Below are 18636 nucleotides of genomic sequence, written 5' to 3' on the forward strand. Positions count from 1 at the left end.
TATCACTTCTCAATAGATCTGTGTAACTCCGTAAGCCAGTATTTTCCAAATGACCGACAGATGTGGTCAGGAAATCATACTGGGTGAAAGATCCATTCACAGCATAGGATAAGTCAATGAAATTTATTGGAACAGAATACAAAAAGTTCACTGGTATCCTTTCCAAGTCCACACTGTAACAAATCTAAAGAAACTAGCACTTGCTAAGTAATGGTGTCGTATCAAAGAAGAATATCCATAATTATCTAAAAAGGCTATTTAAAAATCCTTCTTTTTTCCAACTATGCATATGTATAATACAATATCTTCCTCACTCACATACTGCAATCAAAACATTAGATCACAACAGAATGATTACATAAGTAGATACGAGAATCTACAGTCTTCTACTCATCAAAACAATGAAGAGATTTGCACAAATATAACACAGTGTCACTCTCACTAGTTTTTCTTTGGTTTATAAAATGGTTACTTTTCCTTAAAACAGTGTGACTTATGTTACTACGTAATGAGTTTATTACTGTTATTTTTAAGTGAATGGTATTTTTTAAATGTCTCAGTTTTACATGGTAAATACACACATACAAACAAAACTGCTTTGGGATCCTCAATTTTTAAAGGTGTAAAATGATCCAAAGCCAAAAAGTCTGCATATGTCTGCAATATGTTTTAAATGATTTCTACCTTAGAGAATACATGGACTACTTTTATCAGGGATTGACACGAAAGTACCTTGGAACTACCATAACACTGTCAATGACATAAAAATCTGTGCCCCTCCAACCAGCACCCCTCCACTTCAATGCTTCAACTAGACTGGTATATATCAAACCATCTTTTAAAACTGCATGGTATTTACGGGGTGCCTGGGTGGCTCAGTCGGTTAAGTGTCCAACTTCGACTCAGGTCACGATCTCACGGTTTGTGAGTTTGAGTCCCATGTTGGGCTCTGTGCTAACATCTCAGAGCCTAGAGCCTGCTTCAGATTCTTTGTTTCCCTCTCTCTCTCTGGTCCTCCCTCCCTCCCTCCGTCTCTCTCTCTCAAAAGTAAATAAACATTAGAAAACTGCATGGTATTTACAACATTTCCTAGCAGTTTTACACAGCTGCAAATCTGCAAAGAATACAGTTACCCAATTCTTGGCATCACATAATCAAAATTTGTCACCGATCTATTACATACAGCAAGTACATCAGCTGAAACAAAATAAATCTGCTTACTACCAAGTAAGGACAGGAAGTGGGCATATTTCATAAGGGCATCATGGGAGGTCTTTTGGAGGTGGTGACATCTGAGTTGAAATGTAACTGATGAAAAGTTAGCCTCACAAAAATTTGGCAGTACATTCTAGAAGGAGGAAATAGCAAGTGCAAAAGTTCTGAGGCGGGAATGACTTTGGTGTGTTTAATGAACTAAAAGGAGAAGGTAGCTAGACAGGGTGAGCTAGAAGGAAGTGTGGCTGGAGAGACAGGCAGGAATTGGGTCCTGTACAGGTCTTCCAGACCTTATAGTGAAGAGTAAGGATTTTATTCTAACTGTAAAAGAAGCCACTGGAGGATTTTAAGGAGGGTAAGGATATGGATGTGATTTACATTTTTAAAAGATCACTATTAAGAATGTAGAAAATGAGGAAGGGGAGCAGTTAAGAACTTATTATACTAGTCTGAGGAGAGATAATACAATGGTGGCTTGGATCAAATAAACAGTAGTAAATACAGAGAAGAGTGGGAAAATTCAAGATTCAAGGCACATTGTGAGGTGGAAGTCACAGAACTTAATGAGGTGACAAGGAAGAGCAGTTGGGTATTACTTGTGGTTTCTGCCTTGAGCAGCTCTGTAGTCGGCAGTCTGCTTTATTGCCATGAAGATCTCTGACGTGGGCACAGGGGAAAGGAGGATGACTGACGCACGTGCCCTGCCCATGTGAAGTCCTTGTCATCATCCAAACGGAGAGCGGATGGGCAACATGTACTATTCCCTATCCCAGCCTCCAGCTGGATATGCCCCATATATCAAATCCATGTTTCCAGAAGGAAAACTGGGACCCCAAGCATAGTCACTTCCCACACATCAGCCCACAGCAGTCACACAGTAAATTATTTTCTTGTGTGCTTAAACTTCATGCCGAAGTCGTTCATGCCAGATAGTCATGCGTCATTACTGAAGTCATTAAAAAACTGATGCAAAGGAGGCTACGTGGACCCTGTCTCAGAGACAATTAAACCAAGACATTCAGTCCTTTAATTGATTTCTCCAGAATAAGAAATAGAATGAGATGAAAATCTAATATTCTAATCTATATGCCAGGGCTTTCATACTATAACATGGACATAATTCCATAGTAACTATTATGGCTTGAACTGTGTCCCCCAAAAAGATGTTGAAGTCCTAACCCCCGGTACCTAATCTTATTTGGAAATAGGGTCTTTCTCGAGATCAAATTAACATGAGATTATCGAGGTGAGCCTTACTCCAGGAAAGCTGCCATTCTTACAAAAAGGGCAGGTTTGGACACAGAGACAAACATGCACACTAAAGAGAAGGCTGTGTGAACATGAAGGTCAAAATCAGTGATAGACCTACAATCCAAGGAAGGACAAAGATTGCCAGAAGACAAAGGTTCTCCACCACCAGAAGGTAGGACAGAATCACGGGACAGGTTTTTCCTCACAGCCCTCAGAAACAACCACCCTGCTGACACCTTGCTGTTGGACTTCTAGCCTCCACAGCTGTGAGACAATACATTTCTGTCATTCCAAACCACTCAGTCTTTGGGACTTTGTTACAGAAGCCCCAGAAAATTAATCCAGAGCAAGATTTTCACAATCTGGAAGGTCTAGACTCCAAAGTAACCAGAAGGGGGAAAGAAAAAAGAGCTGTATTTCAATTACATAACAGATTTTTCTCCCCAAGCTACTTGCTAAGCTATGCAACTCTGAACAAGTCACCCCCTTTGAGCTTTGATGCTCTTATTTGTAAAGTAAGACAGTTTTATGCATCAAAATGAGACAATGTACAGTAAGTTATTTGTAGCCTATGAGAGTTACACAAACATAACACACAACATATTACTAATATGGTAATTATTAGTAATGACCTAGTAAAAAAATATAGTTACACTATGGATCAAGTCATAATTACTTACCTACAGAAGATGTGCTCACATCCCCCTAAACACACAGGCTCCCTCAGAATATTAGTGCTGTTTGAAGAAAGGAAGACAATCAAGACTTAGGTCATTGTGAGATAAACACTTATTACCCAACATTTCATAAATCCAAGGGCCAACACTACTGTATTTCTCTTTCCAAAGCAGAAGATTAGGATATATTTATTTGAAAGGCTGTTACTCACTGATTAAATATTGTATCATCACACATCTGCTGAATTCAAATAGCTACTAGCAAACTCAGTGCAAACTGTAACATTTTTTATAACGCATATAGTGGGAATTCAGAAAGAAGGAACTTTGTGTAAGTATCCCTATACCTTTATAGAGGATGGCAAAACCGACCACTGACTGCTTCTTTCAATTACTAAGATACATCTTCGCTTAATGATTCAAAGTATAGACCATAAATTTCAAAATAAGGCCTAAAAGGCAGAATGACCATATAACATATTGTCCAAATGAGAACATTTCTGGGAGTGACAGGGCATGACAACTAAACAGGACACTGGGATAGCAGGTGTAAACCAGAACCGACCCAGGAAAATCAGAACATCTGACCACCTTGACCATAAGCATTCATGGTTTCCCATAGGAATACACTGGTTTCTGGCTATTGTTAAGAGGCAATTTATTTTACATAGATGCCTTGTCAAAAATACAGCCATTCTTTCAGTTCACAATTAACTGACTGTTTTGTTCGTTAAGCAACTGCAAACAGGAATCATCAGGTTGACATTCTACGGACTGAATGAGAGTCATGGCATTGGGGAAAGAGAGAGAGAAACACAATTACTGTCCATCAAAATACCTGCTACATTTGATAATCCTCAGAAAGTAACAGTACGTACTTATTAATAAACACATCAAGTCATTGTATTCAGAGAGCGTAATGCAGCAAGAGCAAACAGGAGAAAATAAAGCTTTTGAAGGATGAATATTTTTTGTGCTTGGTTTATTACACTAACCTTAGGACCTTTAGGTATTTACAGCATTATTATCCAATTACCTCTGTATATGTACCACATATCAATAAAAACAGTTTTCCACATTTCTTGAAAGATCAAAAGTATCAAATAGCACATTTAATAGATGTGAACATTAAAGTGAAATTGAGCTTTCAGAAAGAATGCTAAAAACAGAGTACACACCTATAATGTTATCCTCAAGATACCAAAAATGGTGCTCACTGACATTATAAAACCCATTGCTTTTTAAAAACTCACAATGTCTGATTTTTCTATCCCACCACACAGATCAGAGTGTAAAAATATGACTTGTGAAGTGCCAGGCACTTTTGTGACTCTGGCAATGAAGATGATCTCTGCTACAATGCTCACGCTCCTCCTAGAATTTCTGCTCACTATTTCACCCACCAAATCTAATCTGATCTCTCCTGATCAAGTGTGTTGAATTCTACTTCATCACAAGTTTGGCTCTAAGATCTCAGAAGTGATGTATCTCACTTCCTCCTATCATTATATACTCCCTATATTTTTTTTATTCCACCACTCCGACCAAACCTCCACCTTCAGTTGCTCTCTGCCTTCAGACAAGGCCATTCAGTTCATTAGCTCCTTGGATTCCCAGGCCACAATTACTACTTCACGGACATCTCCACCACCACCCTATTTGCACTGACCTTTTAGACACTCACAGATGCCAGGAATACCAGATAGGCCCCACAGTCCACTCCTTCCTTGCCTACTCTCAGGGGATGAATAACAATGATAAAAAGACAGATATATACAGACAGATATATACACGTGTCTCTATACATTCAGTTGGTACTTTCTTCACCTTTGTATAACAAATGCTTGAATAGATGGCTATTCAAAACAATCTCCATGCTCCTAAATCCCATTAACCTGACTGTGAGCTTTTCACCACCTGGGCCTATTCCTTCCTCTTCACCCATAACCCTGTCCCTCCCTCTGGGCTCAGGGGGAAAGATGTCCTGAAGTCATTCTTCCTTCTTAAAATGTGTTGTTCTCCCTGTCCCTGGATCCAGTATCTTCCCTGTCTCCTAAAGTAGTTGATTCTCATCATTATACTCAGCAAAATTTCTTCTTCTATCTGCAACTAAACACGCACAGGTACTCTCTCCTCCACCCTAAAAAGTAGCCCTTTCTTCAGCTCCTGCCTCACTCTACCTTCAGCCCCAGCTCTTCCCCTCTCTGTGGATGTAAAGTCCTCAGAAAGTGCTCTACATGGTTCTCTCCATCTCCTTATCTCCCTAGCTTGAACTCCCAACTCTGCTGAAACTATTCCCTAAAGCATTTTTAGGCCTCGTTCTCCCTGACTTCTCTGTGAGGCAACATTGATCTCACATTCTTTCTTGAAACCTTTCCTTCTGTTGAGTTTTAATTTTCTTATAGCACATTTATCCGCCTATTCCACCATTTCGTTAGCTGCTTCTTTTCCTGTCTCTCAATTGTAGGCTTATCCCCAGGACGCAGTTCAGTCTTCTGGCTTTCTATGGCAGTACTCGACTCAATGCCTTGATTCTATTTCTAAACTTAAATTTCCTTTTTACGATGACTCTGAACCCTTTATCTCTGGTTCTGACCCTTCACCCTAGCAATGAGATGCTATAGTGTGATTAGCAATGATTCTAGTATCTATGAATAATTGATAAATTATACTAATTCTAATTAGTGAGCTAGAATATATTTTTTGTTGCTGTTAACAGATGAGGAAGGACACTGGAAGACTGACAGAGAAGTATATGCATGTGCAGAAAAGTATGTATGCATGCATAGTGGAAGGAGCAGGGAGAGGGGTGTTATACCCAACACTGGGAGAGGGAGGTGTGGTGTCAAGTTCAAAAAATTGTTAACGAAGAGCTCACAGAGCAGATAAAGAGTGGCACTGATCTCTGTCAAAGCCAGGCTTTCAGACAATGGCTAGAGCTTAGAGGAGAAGATACTCTGCAATAAAACAATTTTTATTACAACCAGACAATAAGTATCAAAATTTTAAATGCATCCACTTTTTTTTTTAAATTTTTTTTAATATGTATTTATTTTATTTTATTTTTTTTAATTTTTTTTTCAACGTTTTTTATTTATTTTTGGGACAGAGAGAGACAGAGCATGAACGGGGGAGGGGCAGAGAGAGAGGGAGACACAGAATCGGAAACAGGCTCCAGGCTCCGAGCCATCAGCCCAGAGCCTGACGCGGGGCTCGAACTCACGGACCGCAAGATGGTGACCTGGCTGAAGTCGGACGCTTAACCGACTGCGCCACCCAGGCGCCCCAATATTTATTTATTTTTGACAGACAGAGAGACAGAGCATGAGCAGGGGAGGGGCAGAGAGAGGGAGACACAGAATCTGAAGCAGGCTCCAGGCTCCGAGCTGTCAGCACAGAGCCCGATGCGGGGCTCGAACTCACAGACCGCGAGATCATGACCTGAGCCGAAGTCGGTCGCTTAATGACTGAGCCACCCAGGCGCCCCTAAATGCATCCACTTTTAATTCAACTATTCCCGTGTCAGGAATTTATCCTTCAGAGATACTCAGGTGCTTGCAAAACTGAAACTCTAAAATACCAAAGATGTCTATCTAGACAGGATAATAAAGAGATTCCAGAGATTAAGAAATAAAACGTCATATATATATGTCTGTATACACACACACACATACATATACACATATACATACATACATACACATATATACATATACACATATATATACATATATGCATATAAATATTTCTTGTTTTAAGGATCCAGAACAGCATATGACATCCCAAGGGTGACAAGGGATACCCAGCCTTCAAAATAATGATTGAAAATTATTTTGTCCTTCAAATTTTATATCCAGTCATCTCCCACAGTAGAAAGTGAACAGATAATAGTAAGAAAACTGATCTTTTAGTGCAGGAAGTTAGAAAGTTAATAAATAATGTCTAAAATGGAAAAAATCAAGAGGTAGCAATAGAAACCTATTATTTGGAAATGTAGATGTAAACCATGAAGAACTAAGAGATGAAAGAAGTTGTATCTGGAGTACAGATGAAGCAAATGAATATTTTTATTATGTCTCTGACTTAATGACTGTTGATTATAGTCATGCATAATTTTATTTTATTTTTTTAAGATTTTTTTTAAGTACTCTCTACACCCAACATGGGGCTTGAACTCACAACCCTGAGATCAAGAGTTGCAGGCTCCACTGACAGAGCCAGCCAGGCACCCTGTTCACAAATAATTTCAACTAAAACTTTGTAAAGGCCATGGACAAGGATATTCACTCCAGCACAGCTTATTAAAGCCAAAGACCAGAAACAATCTAAATTTTAACCAACAAGAAAATGGTTAGATAAATCATGATACATCTCCCTGACGTATAGTATCTTCTCATCTGAGGCTTACAATGCTTATACAAACACAGAGAACCTCTTAAAGGACACATAATAAATTGATCATAGTGGGTTCTTAAAGAAAAGGATTCAGGCCCACCTGTCATTCCCTTAAATATTTAATCACCATATACCTTAATATTTTAATGCATGTATTATTTCAATTTTTAAAAACTTAATATTAGAAAGTTCTTCACAATCCAGTTAACTCCAAAGCAAGCAACATTTTCTTGCACTGCTCCTCCACAAAAAAAAACCTCTGCTCTCAGCAGGCCAGTGTCTGTAACATTTCTCAAATAATACCCAAGATCCAAAACCAGATTGCTCAGGCTATTCTCCCATCCTAGAATACACTTCCTCCTCACAACTTCCAAAACTATTCAAGCCCAACACATTATCCAAATATTATACAGGATGATATAATAAAAATGACACTAAACAAAGCACAGAAATTCTTGAATTTTAGTTTCCATACCATCACTCATGCAAAATCTGTACCTTGCACCATACATGTAAAGAACACAAGGTTGACTGCAATACAATCTATATTAAGGAGCTTATAATCTAACTAGGTAATCTGATAAGCAAAGTTAGTGTATGATTTAAGAGAATTACAAAATGTTCTCAAGTTCCAGAGAGATGGCTTCTAGTTGGAGCCCTGGAAATCAATGCTGAAAGCTAAATTATTTTGTATTTTATCTGCTTGATTCCTTATTTTCCCCCCTGGTCTCCAAATAGATTCTAGCCCTACAAACAAGAGATCTTGACTTTCATTTTTTCTGAGCTCCCCACCACTACCTCCCTAGCATGGTGCTATACGAACAGCAGAATTTCGATAAATCCTTAGTGAATGAAGCGAATGGAAGAGTACATGCAAAAATGAATTTATATTAAGAATTCTATTTTATCTTTACCCTATTCTTTGTTTGATATACATATATATTAGAAAGAAAAAAGTCCAGAAGAATAAGAAAAGACATTTGCATGGTAACAGGATTTTTGTACCTTGAAAATTCAGCTACTCTACTTTTTCCAATCTGCAGTCATACTTCTGTTACTTCACATGTAGTTGATTTGGAAAGATCAGCGCAGTCAGAGGATTATAACTTGGGGAAGAACTAAGTAGGGAGAACAAACAATTTTTTTTTTTTAAAAAGGGCCTATTGATATAAAAATTTCTTTGCAAAGAAGAAAAGGAAAGTAAATTCAGTTGAGATTACAATACTGAGGCAGACCTATTTCTTAACAGAATGGCTCCCTAAGCTTACTGAGATAAACTGCTACTTAACATTAGGCAAGATAGCTACCACAATGCTCTTACATTTTAGAAAATCGCCTAGTTATTTTTAAGTGTGGACCAACACATTTAACACCAAAATGCACAGGCTCTTCAAGCCAATTAAACAATCTGTTCTATTTGTCTTCAGAATAAACAAAATTGTTAACAAGGGATATGAATAATGACACAAAGGCATCTTATTCTGTGTATTTTGTATGCCAGATTCAAGTAAATCACATGGAAAAAAAAATTTTTTAATCATGTCTAATTATTTAGTGTTGACAAATACTGAATAAATCAAGGAGCCAATATCCCAAAAGCCAAATGGGCAATAGACTCCTGTCTATTAATGACTGATTATAATGGGATCTATTGTTATGAGACAGATGAGCACAGAGCATATTATGCATACCTGCCTCAAATACTTCTGGTTATTCTGTCCTTTATTTCTTTTCTTCCAAAGCAAAACAGTATCTAAGTAACTGTCCTTAAAGCTTTACCTCTTCCACCTAATGCTCAAATGTTGATTTTAAGGCTCTTTATATTCTCTTCCCTGCTCACTTCCAGAAGTGTGCTTTCAAACCATCTAATGCAGATGACTGTCAAGAGTGCACTCCCAGCCTAAAATCTCTCCTCAAAGTCCCAGGCTCATTATTAACAAGAACTTCACTTGTAAGACCATCCCCAATGCTATGGGGAACAGGTGCTCAATGTCTCTGGTAAGTTTCTCTGGCAGACACAAGCACTATAGAACACCAGGTATGTGGAGGCCTATAATGGGTCTGTGTAACTCATGGTTCTACCTTTACCTCCCAGGGCGAAAGACCTTGGCTTCTACATCTGCTCAAGACCCTAGTCATTGTTTACTATAGGTAACTAACCCCAGGAACCTACAGAGGATTCTAGGTGAGGCAAGTGAAATTAACCAGGTCCTTATGGTATTCCCACTTGCAAAGACTCCTTAAATGTGATCCTAACTTAACCTAAATTCTTTAATGCACTAATTTAACAAACGCTAAGAAACCATGAATTCAACACTGTGGCCACAAATGTGAACCTGTCTTTATGAAATGTGTATCAAAGAATCAAAATACCACATAAGTAAATACATTCTACGTTTAGAAGAGATATAGGATACATGCTGAACACCAATGATTTGTGCCCTTTTCTGGATGTATGTTAAAAGTCAATAGAAAGTTTTAAACAATAATTTGTACCCAAAGGAAACTCATAATTATGGAATCTGCAGAACTAGAGGGAGTCTTAGAAAGCCCTTTGTCCATTTTCCTCATTTTATAGATGAGAACATCAGAGTGACAGGGAAGTTACACAAATTGCTCTACTTAGGAATTATGTGAACCAACTGAATAGTCAGTTGTTAGGCTACCAATTACTCTCTGCCCATCTGACTCACTTCCCCTTTATTCTACAGTACCTTTTAGCATATTGTGATTAGCATACTCCACCAGTCTCCATCTATGAAACTCTTTCCGAGGCCCAATTCAAAATTTTGCCATGAAGCTTTCCTCCACTGGCACCATCCAAGTACACTTCTCTACATCTCCTTGGCCTTCATCATAATTTACCCTGAACTCTGTGTGCATTTTACCCCTTATAGTTAAGTGTGTGCTCCTTAAAGGTAAAAAATGTCTCACCATGTCACCACTAATGTGGTCCATCAGTGATCACTTATGGTCCTAAAGAAGAACCAGCATCAAAGCAAGCTAAAGGAGTAATCATCCCACTTAAGGATCAATGGCCTAGTAAAGTGCTTCTGAGCAAAGCTAATGAAGACAAAAGCTTAATGCTGGGGTCAGGAAATCTATCCTTTATTTTACAAACATCCATATAGCACATAAAACATAATAGGCATTGCTCTAAGAATCTTATAAATATTAACTCATTTAATTCTGGTAACCTCATAAGATAGAAACTACTACTAATTCATTTTCACAAATGAGAAAAGGAAGCATACAAGATAAACTAATTTACCCAAAAATCACTGAAGCGGGATTTCAAGCCAGGGTTCAAAATTAATGTTCTTAATCACTAAGCGATGCTATAAGAGAAAATAATCTTTATCGCCTTTAAAATGACAAAAAATAATTTAGAAAAATAAAATCATCTATGCCAAAAATCACAAGATTGCTTTTTTACTTTTTACTAAAAGTTGATTTAAAAAGTGCTAGAACTCCAGGGGCGCCTGAGTGGCTCAGTCAGTTGAGCGTCCAACTTCAGCTCAGGTCATGACCTCATGGTCTGTGGGTTCGAGCCCGGTGTTGGGCTCTGTGCTGACAGCTCAGAGCCTGTAGCCTGCTTCGGATTCTGTGTCTCCCTCTCTCTCTGCCCCTCCCCCACTCTCACTTTGTCTCACTCCGTCTCTCAAAAATAAACAAATGTAAAAAAAATTTTTAAAAAAAGTGCTATAACTCCAAATTACACTATAGTAGAGGTCAACCTGCACACACCCAAAAATGTCAAGAGGTACCTAATTTTAACTCACAAAATAGTGTCATATGACACTTGGGGTTTACGTTACAGCCCTTATTATTTTTTCCTACTTCCTTTAGGAACACATTATTACTGTGCTTTCTGTCAGCCTCTCAAATGATATGGTCTTCCTGTCTCATTTTTCCAAATCTTTAAATAGCTTCTATCTGGTTGTGGGGCTTGGACCTAACACAAATGTCACATCTGGCCTCTTGAAAAAATTTCATCAGCTTCACCTTGGAGTCCTACTTATGTTAAAGGTCAAGAAAGGATGCCCTGTAATGTAGCCAATCCACCCTCACCCACAAGCAATGCTTCCCGTAAAACAGATGCAATATGCTGTATAAGACAGGTGACACCTGGGAACACAATATAGATGACAGCTGCAAGCTGAATGTGAGGGTAATCGGGGTAATCACTAGTCCACTGGGTAGAACTTTGAAACTCTGTAAAAGGGCATACTGACACACAATTTCAAGTAACAGGACACTGCCAGGAATGGTAGGTAGCAAAGCAAGAAGCAGACCATCCTGAGTTGTTCTTTGAAGTAATGGCGTCAGGCAGCTACAGGGAAAGGCGCGGGTGGGGAAAAAAGGGGTTATCTTCCCCGGGTAAGAAGAAACGGGCCACACTTTATACACTGTAGACAGTGCCAAGACATATAAAGACACCAACAGGAATGCAAAATCACTTCTAAATATTAAATCCCGTGTCATATAAAATTTTACACTGAGGATTTTTAAACTTAAGACATTCTACCTATTAAAACAGTTCAGCAAACTATAGCTTATGCACCAAATCAAGTCAGTAGACTGTTTCTGTACAGCCTTGAGCTAAGAATGCTTTTTATGTTGTTAAGGGTTGTAAAAGACAAAAAATAGTAAGAACACAGATGGTGGTCAGCATCAGTTATTATATGACTCTTTACAGAAGTTTGCCAAACCCTGGTTAAAATCTGCAAAGACACCATTGAGATTTAGTTGTTATTCCATCAGTGGTTCATATATTAACTTTTTAAGAAAATTCACTAGAGTTCAGTATTATTCTCCACCCAACAGGATAAGTTGTAATAAAAGTCTAGACCTAGTTACTGATGTCTACTTTCAGTCCTCTGGCTCTTATTGTCTGCTCACTTTTGTTAGAAACTAGAAAAATATTTGGCAGGGATAAAAACTGAAACTGGCAGGATGCATGGATGGCTCAGTTGGTTAAACGTCTGACTTCAGTTCAGGTCACGATCTCACGGTTCGTGGGTTCGAGCCCCGCATCGGACTCTGTGCTGACAGATAGGAGCTTGGAGCCTGAAGCCTGCTTTAGATTCTGTATCTCGCTCTCTCTCTGCCCCTGCCCACTCACACTCTGTCTCTCTCTTAAAAACAAACAAACATTACGGGGCACCTGGGTGGCGCAGTCGGGTAAGCATCCGGATTCTTGGTCTCCACTCAGGTCATGGTCTCACAGTTTGAGTTCAAGCCCTGCATCTGGCTCTGCACTGATGTTGCAGAGCCTGCTTGGGATTCTCTCTCTACTTCTCTTTGACCCTCCCCCACCTGTGCTCTCTCTTTCTCAAAATAAATAAAATTAAAAAAAATAAAAAATTTAAAAACAATTTAAAAATAAATAAAAATAAACATTAAAAAAATTTTTTAAGTGAAATTGGCTGTATTATAGTTCAGGACAACCTACAGATTACTCTTCTTTTTATAAAGCACCTATTTTGCCTTCACCAAACCATTCAGCAAGCAGGCTATGCTTTTTTTGTATTTTTATAAGACACCTATTACTTATCACTTATTCTATAACCACCATACTCAACACTTTACACATATAATTTCATTTAGTTTCCCCCCTCCCACAGAATGTTAGCTTCCTAAAGACTGAGGTTTTTGCCTGCTCTGTTCACTAACGAATCCCCAACGCCAAAATAGCACTTTGCAGGTGTTCAATAGTATTTTTTTTTTAATATATGAAATTTATTGTCAAATTGGTTTCCATACAACACCCAGTGCTCATCCCAAAAGGTGCCCTCCTCAATACCCATCACCCACCCTCCCCTCCCTCCCATCCCCCATCAACCCTCAGTTTGTTCTCAGTTTTTAACAGTCTCTTATGCTTTGGCTCTCTCCCACTCTAACCTTTTTTTTTTTCCTTCCCCTCCCCCATGGGTTTCTGTTAAGTTTCTCAGGATCCACATAAGAGTGAGTATCTTTTATTAGTAATGAATCCCCATAGGTGGATGAGCAGAGCACTATTATCACTCAGATGGGGAAACTGAGGCACAGAAGTTAAATTACTTGAGACATGGATGCCTGGATGGCTCAGTCGGTTAAGCGTCAGAATCTTGATTTCAGCTCAGGTCATGATCAAAGGGTTGTTGGGAGCAAGCCCCCCGCCATAGGGCTCTGTGCTGACAGCACAAGCCTGCTTGGGATTCTCTGTCCCTCTCTCTCTCTCTCTCTCTGCCCTTCTCCCCACCTCATGCATTCTCTCTCTCTCAAAATAAATTTAAGAAAAAAAATTTTTTTTAATAAATAAATAAATGACTTGGGCCATAATGTCAAAGCTGGAACCTGAACTCAGGCATCCTGACTCTACACTCTTAAGTGAAGCACTATGATGTTGCCTCAGTGCCTTCCATACAGAAATGTCCCATCTGAATGTCTAACTTTTGTTTAACTACTAAGGTGTTATTATAATTGCTTCTATTATAGCAACTAGCAGAGCTAGTTTTAAATTTCTTATTCTCAGATGGAGGACCCCTGTGTTATTAAAAAACACACACAACTCAGAATGTCTCCATGTATTCTACCAAAGTGCCGCTTTTCTAAGGAGCGCGGTGATTTTTTAAGTTTTTGTAAAACCAAATATAAGTGCAAAACTCGGTGACAGTTAAGTCCTCATTTTTAAAGAAACAGCTGCGGTAACTTGTGCTTTATGTAAGTTCTGCGGGTTGGAAATGGTTGGGGGCGGGGGGGTCAAAACAAAGTCCAAAAAAGTCAGGCCAGCTACAAGCAGAGAGAAAACCTGAGTTATATCCATGCAGAAATACAGAGCTGTGCACACAGCAGGTGCTCAATCAATGCTCTTGGAAGAAATGATAAGGGTGACAAGCCCTTCTTGGTTTGTATACTAGGAAGAGCTACAGGAAAAGCATGGAGTACCAGTCATGAACATGATGTCTTCAGATATAATGAAAACCTTGAAGTGAGAGGGCTCCCATGGTGCAACAGCATGAAGGAAAATAAGAAGCAAAAAATGATAATAAATAGCATCTCTAAGAGCCGGAACCCCAAGCCATACAGCCTTTTGACTAAACCAAGGAAATGAGAAACTGAGTGAGAAATAGAATGGCGGTGTCCATCACACTGCCATCTTCAATCTACCTCCAGCAAGGGTCCCCCAAACTCTCCTCTCCCAAGAAAGAGCTGCTACGGAGTAATGGTCAAAGGATCAGCTCAGCAATGAGTGACAGCTGCTTGAAGCTTAGCGGGCCCCTTCAAACTTGCGCAGCCCGGGGCAGCAGGGATTCCAGGCCCAGTAAAAAGTCCCGATGCCTTAGCCCCACCCCAGCCCTACAGAGTCAAAGTATGGAGGCGGGGCCTGAAATCTGCATTTTTTTTAACCACACCTCCAGACGAGTCTTCGGCCCGCTAAAGTTCGACAACTACCACCTTAGTCGGGTTTGACGAAGAAAAGACAAGCAAGCAGCGCGGAAAGGAAGGGGATGGGAGCGAGGGAGGGGACAACTAACACCAGATCCCTGGGCAAGTACAAAGTCTGCTCGCCGACCCGACTGCGGGGCGGGAATGGAAGGAGAGAACCGGGGGTTTGAAAAGATCCCCTCCCCCCGCCCTCGCGGCAACTCGCCCGAGGGTCCATCTTTACCAACGCGAGCAGCGCAGCAGCTTCTCCAACCGGTCGAACGCGGCGCGGCTGTGGGCCCAGGCCCCGCGCCCCTCCGGCTCCATGGCGGGCGCGGGACGAGGCTCGTTCCCGGACCGGACCCTCGGCTGCCGGTTCCCCGGCATCGCCCCGCCTTCGCCGGAAGGGCTCTTCCCAGAGCTGGAGACGCGGAGGGCTCGGCGGGCTCGGCGGGCTCGGGCAACGACCGAGACGCGACCAACCTCCGACCCGACCCCAGCCCGAACGGTCCCAGTTTCTGGGCCGGCCGGGACGCTGGGAGGGCGGGGCCCTGGGAGGCGGAGCCCCGGAAACGCGCCAAAAGTCCCGCGCGCGGGGCCGGAGGGGTGGGGCTTGCAGTTGGCGGGAAAGGGGACGGGTCCAGGCCACCTAGAGGGAAGAAGATGCGAAAACGCGAGTCCTTGACTTTTCTGAACCGTGGGTTTTAGGGACCTCAAAGCGAGGAACTTTTAGTAGAGACTAATCTCTAAGGAGTGCTGTTTTGACTACCATAGAATTTGGAAAAGTTTTGGTCCTGACACTGAATGTGCCACCTTCTTCACTCCTAACAAAGTTAACTTTCTCCTTCCCCTCCCCCTTCCAGGTTTTTTTTGTTTTGTTAAAGATATGATGAGGGAGCTTGGGGAAAGCTAAAGGCAAAATACAGGCTGGTCACCACCCACCCCCAGGCGCAGGTGGAAAACATGATAATCCTCAGACACTTCCTGGCTACCCAGAACAAAGGAAAGGGGTTTAGGTGCTTGCCCCGCCGTAATGTGGGAAACTAAGGAAATGAAAAATTAAATTCCTTTACTGCCCATTGACAAGTCTTGAAACAAGCAGTGACCTCCCTCTAGGAGCTCAGCTGCTTCAAGGATGACACTTTGGGGGGCAAAAGAGAAAATTAACATTGTCCCAAACTCCAGGATCCTGTAAGTCAACTTCCTTTATCTCAGCTACCCCAAGATACATGCTGGCAATCATACTCCAAGTTTGTGCCCCTCCCCCCATATATATCTAAAGGGTCTCATGGCTGAAGTTTTATTAAATGGTAATAAATAGTGTTTCCCTAGCAACAGCTAGCCCCTCAAGGTCCTGGAAACCTTGTTTCCAAAATTTCTTAAACTCTTACTCTATCCCTGACCCCCTCCCAACCTGAGGATATATAATGAGCTACCTGTCAGTACCCCAGTGCAGCTCTTCCTGCCCATGGGTCTTGTCCCCATACTTTAATAAAATCCCATTTTTGCACCAAAGACATCTTCAAGAATTCTTACTTGGCCTTCGGCTTCGAACCACCCCACCATCACCCCAAAACTTCATCAGATCCGCACAATGATCTCTCATTGCTCACCATATTTTATGGATAACACCTACTGAGCACCTTCACCCTCTCCATCCAATCCGCTGCCAAATCATTGCATTTGCCCCTCTGACTTATTCTCAAATCTACCCACTTCTCTGTCTTTACTCCACCACAGGCCCCTTGTCTCATTTTTTACTTAGATTGTTGCTGTAGCCTTCTGGCTGATATACCTGTGTCCACCCAAGTCCCCTCCAATCCTTAGGCTACACTGTAGGCATCTAAAACATTGCCAAATAACCACTTGGTTAGTGGAAACAGAATAGGTAAAACTAAGGAAGATCTTAAAGGGTGTTTTAACTGACCTATAATAGCATATTAAACTAACCAAATATTTTCTTAAACTCACAGGCAGTCAAGAAATTGATTTTGATTATTAACCCTGTTGAGCCATTGCTTACTCTTTGCGGAGCCTCAGAGAAATCAAATTCTAGAAAAGTTAAAACATTAAATACACTTAGAGATGCTATGGTATATAATGGAGTAAATTGGGGATTTCAGGAGCCAGACATCCCTACTTCTAATCCCACTTCCTCTGCTAAATAATTGTGTGATTTAAATCAAGTCTTAAGTCCTCTGAACATTAGTTTCCCTATCTGTAAAGTGGGAATATTTATTTTGTAGATCTGGAGGATTATAATGAGATAAATGTAAAATCACCTGCATCATAAGTGCTCAATATATGGTAGGTAATATGAAGATGCTTACGTATATAACCAGTACTTTTTTTTAAATGTTTACTTATTTTTGAGCGAGAGAGAGGGAGACATACATAGCTAGTACTGTTAATGGTTTACTTACCACAGAATAACACTGAATATTTTTATCAGATGCTTTTGTAATTAGGACATAATGTAACTGAGCAGAGTAAATGCAAATTTCACACTTTGGACCAAACAGTTGTTACTGAACTATCTGTACAGTGCTGTTAAATGAGTTGTGGTGCAGGGGCAGTGAGGTTTTCCTGCTGTTAGTTTCCTCTTCTTTCCCTCTGCCATTGCCCCATCACCTCTCACTATATCTCATGAAATTCTCAGCAGCTGGTTGATGGCAGCCATAGTAAACTCATCAAGAAAATAAGCAAGGTTACTCTCTCATCTGCAGCTTCCCCTTCCATTGCCTTCCTCTGGTGCTGCTCTGTCATTATTTTTGAGAGACAGAGACAGAGTGCAAGCAGAGGAGGGGCAGGCACAGAATCCAAAGCAGGCTCCAGGATTTGAGCTGTCATCACAGAGCCCGATGTGGGGCTTGAACTCACAGACTGCAAGATCATGACCTGAAGTAGGCCGCTTAACCAACTGAGCTGCCCAGGTGCTCCCCCCAAAAATTTTTTTTAAAGAGAGAGCACACAAGCAGAAAAGAGGGGCGGAGGGAGAAAGAAGAAGAGAGAACGCCAAGCAGGCTCCACACTCAGTGCAGAGCCTGACTCAGGGCTCAATCCCAGGATGCTGGGATCATGACCTGAGCCAAAATTAAGACTCAGACGCTCAACCAACTGAGCTACCCAAGCATCCCACTTTACCTTTCCTTTTAAATTTTTTTTAATGTTTGTTTATTTTTGAGACAGAGAGACAGAGCATGAACGGGAGAGAGTCAGAGAGAGAGGGAGACACAGGATCGGAAGCAGGCTCCAGGCTCTGAGCTGTCAGCACAGAGCCCCACGTGGGGCTCAAACTCACAGATTATGAGATCATGACCTGAGCCGAAGTCGGATGCTTAAGCGACTGAGCCACCCAGGCGCCCCTACCTTTCCTTTTTAATTCTAGTATAATTAGCACAGTGTTATATTAGTTCCAGATGTGCAATATAGTGATTCAACAATTCTACACATTATTCAATGCTCATCACAGTGTACTCTTAATCTCCTTCATTTATTTCACCCACCCACCCACCTCCCCTCTGGCAACCACCAGTTCTCTATTAATAAGACTATTTCTCAGTTTCTCTCTTTTTTTCTGCGTTCATTTGTTCTGTTTCTTAAATTCTGCATATGACTAAAATAATATGCTGTTTATCTTTCTCTGACTTACTTATTTCACTTAGCATCATACCCTCTAGATTGATCC

At 40.7% G+C, this 18636-nt stretch overlaps 1 protein-coding gene across 6 annotated transcripts in view; it reads right to left on the bottom strand.

The window, feature by feature from the left end:
* The window catches only part of BARD1 (BRCA1 associated RING domain 1), an 84476-nt gene extending 69087 nt beyond the window's left edge, over positions 1-15389 (bottom strand). For 3 of the 6 annotated variants that reach the window (XM_042995280.1, XM_042995279.1, XM_015539277.2), the window contains exons 1-2: positions 15193-15388; positions 3147-3203 (exon numbers count right to left, since the gene is read on the bottom strand). In XM_042995280.1, coding sequence (XP_042851214.1) covers positions 3147-3203; positions 15193-15335 — 200 coding nt within the window. In that variant the 5' untranslated portion in view covers positions 15336-15388. Of the gene's footprint in view, positions 1-3146; positions 3204-8543; positions 8668-15192 lie in introns of those variants that run through there. The other 3 variants (XM_042995278.1, XM_042995281.1, XM_042995282.1) reach the window with 3 other exon arrangements.
* Between the last annotated feature and the right edge of the window lie 3247 nt (positions 15390-18636).

This window comes from Panthera tigris, chromosome C1 (assembly GCF_018350195.1).
Source record: "Panthera tigris isolate Pti1 chromosome C1, P.tigris_Pti1_mat1.1, whole genome shotgun sequence".
Lineage (NCBI taxonomy): Eukaryota > Metazoa > Chordata > Mammalia > Carnivora > Felidae > Panthera > Panthera tigris.